General features: G+C 35.4%; 1 protein-coding gene across 1 annotated transcript in view; it reads right to left on the bottom strand.

Annotated features, from left to right (window-relative positions):
• Window positions 1–2,591, bottom strand: part of LOC103583210 (thyroid receptor-interacting protein 11-like) — a gene marked incomplete at both ends in the record, with an annotated part of 9,360 nt that overhangs the window by 2,672 nt on the left and 4,097 nt on the right. Inside the window, 1 exon segment of the mRNA XM_008564593.1 lies at window positions 1,881–2,382. Coding sequence (XP_008562815.1) covers window positions 1,881–2,382 — 502 coding nt within the window.

Below are 2,591 nucleotides of genomic sequence, written 5' to 3'. Positions count from 1 at the left end.
GGCTGTTTAGAGCCAAGTATTTTCTCTGTTTTAAATATGCATATCAAATGAATCTACTTATACTTTAGTATTATTTTAAGTTGTTATGTAAATTTTTCATTTCTTTGAGAATATATAATGTTTCCCTCAGGATAAATCTTTGAAACCAAAACATAAAACCATCTGTTCCTTTTACTTCAACATCCCCTCCTAAATAGGACGGCCAATATTTTCCAAATAGCTTTTCAGTTAGTTTTCTTTTTCATATTACAGAGAAAGAGCAAATGCTTGAGAAATTAAATAGACTTGAAGATCTCCTGCTGAGAACATCCCCTTCTCCCCCCAAAATATGTAATTTATTATACCCAAAATGTACTATTAAAGGTACTCAAATTATATGAGCGTACTTGAAAAATTTTGTGACAAAACAGAATTAAAAGAAAATATTAATCTTTCCTTGAACTTTTGGAACACCCCTTGCATAGAATATTGGAATAAATTAATTAGTTTATATGAATTACCCTCAAGTAATACAATACTTAGTAATACCTGATGTAGGGAAGCTTCCTGAAAGGTAGGAGAGCCCGAATAAAATCTTCACACTTTAGATGTGTAAATGTCGATGAAATAGAACTAAATTGTACAAGATGCAAAACTGCAAAAGAAAAAAAAATTACAACAGAACACTTGTTCTATATTCCTTCTGTTGTAGTCTTACAACCATAAGACACTGTAGCTAATTTTGGGTAGTGAGTAATAGGAAGCTGGACCCTCGAAGAGTCTTTTTCACACCAATTACAGACCAGTACCACTAAGGCTAAAAAGTTATCTCTGAAGGACGAGAACACCTCGACATTGACCATGAGTGTACTATTTAATCAGATATATGGCCAAGAAGAAGAAATGAAGTAAGTTTTCACAACTTTAACCCAAGACTCTAACAGAGAACTTAGTTGACAAAAGAAGTTTATCTTCTGCCTGGCAACATGTAAACGCTCAAGAAGCACTTGCTGAATACTCCACTGTTCTGCCTATCAACTCTTTTCCAAATTTCTACTAGTAAAAGTAGAGAAATCAGAGTAAAAAGGCACTACCAAACAAGCCCCACACAGCACCTATCACAATATGATGTAACAGGAGATCGTCAATAATTCTTATTAAAATGAAATGCATGTAAAAATTTAATTATATGAAGAGCTATGGACACTTTCCATATAACTGTTATGACCCTCCATATGATGGTTAAATAAACATGACACGTGTTGCTATGTCACAATGTAAAGCGTATTTCTTACTGTAGATAGTGTTCAAAGACGTAGTATTTCACAGGGCTTTCCTTTACATATAAGAATCCCTAAGATGTTAACCGCTACTAGCAGCTACTGAAATAAGCCTAAAAGGTGTTTAAGTGACTTTAAAATTTCTCTTGTAACAAATTTCTATTTTCTAAGGGTAATTGCTACTATATTCTTTTTCCCTACTTAGCAGGCTGTAAAAATTTAACCTACTACTAAAAGTACTTGGAAATATGTAATAATTTGAGGGAGAAACTTCCAGATGCCTCAAACCAAACTATAGTCACGTACCCCATAAAAACATTTTGGTCCATGACTGATCACGTATCCGACAGTAGTCAGAGCAACCCCCCCCCCCCCCCCCCCTGGGTGTGTAGTAGGCTATACCACCTAGGTCTGTGTAAGTACACTCTCTGACGTTCGCACAACAATGAAATTGCCTAATGATGTTTCTCAGAATGCATCCCCACTGTTTAGCCACACATGACTGTATCGTGAATATTTCTAAATGAACAAATTCGTTGTCCTCTTCAAAGATGATATCAATAAAGTAACTGAAACAAAGAAGTCTCCTCCACCCCCAACTTCCCTCTACAATACTCCAACCAGAACATACCCATTCGTTTTCTTCCAGTATTTGCTCAAGAGCAAGAGCCTTCTCCTTCATCGAATGGCCCTCAAACTCTTTCTCTCGCAGCATCATAGAAATCTTCATATTAGTCTCATGTAATGCTTGATATTCTGCTTCCTTTACCCTGGATGTTTCTACTATTTTTTCATTTTCCCCTGTTAGCTTACAAATATCCATTTCTAAAATTAATATTCTCTCCTTCAGGTTTATTACTGCCTGCCTCAAAAGTTCATTTTCATTCACTTTGTTAGTGAAACTTTCATTTGAAGACAGTAATTGATCACTTTTGGCTTTGATTAAGAGGTCTTTTTCTTTAAGTAACTTCTGTAAAACATCTTGTTCCTCCTTTAGCTGCTTAAGTTCTGAATCGGTTTGTTCATGTTCTCTTCCTTCCAGCTCCGAGGTGGAAGCACTCGAATCAGAGAATCTGTGATTATTTTCCTGGAGAGTTCTAATTGTTGCAACTTTTTCAGAAGNCTAACACCTTTCAAATTCCAGGTTATGACTAATTGATTCATAAAAATCAATTCAATGGTTTATTCAGCACTGTTTTGGGGGATTTTTTTAAATAGAGTATCACGTGTAATAAGGGTAATTTCTGGCTCGTGAAACTTTTCAGTTTTACACACACATGAACACGTGCTGCTATGCCACAATGTAAAGGGTATTTCTTACCGTAGATACGT

Source organism: Galeopterus variegatus, unplaced genomic scaffold, assembly GCF_000696425.1.
Source record: "Galeopterus variegatus unplaced genomic scaffold, G_variegatus-3.0.2 Scaffold20634, whole genome shotgun sequence".
NCBI classification, from domain to species: Eukaryota; Metazoa; Chordata; class Mammalia; order Dermoptera; family Cynocephalidae; genus Galeopterus; species Galeopterus variegatus.
This window is presented reverse-complemented; position numbering and strand designations above follow the sequence as displayed.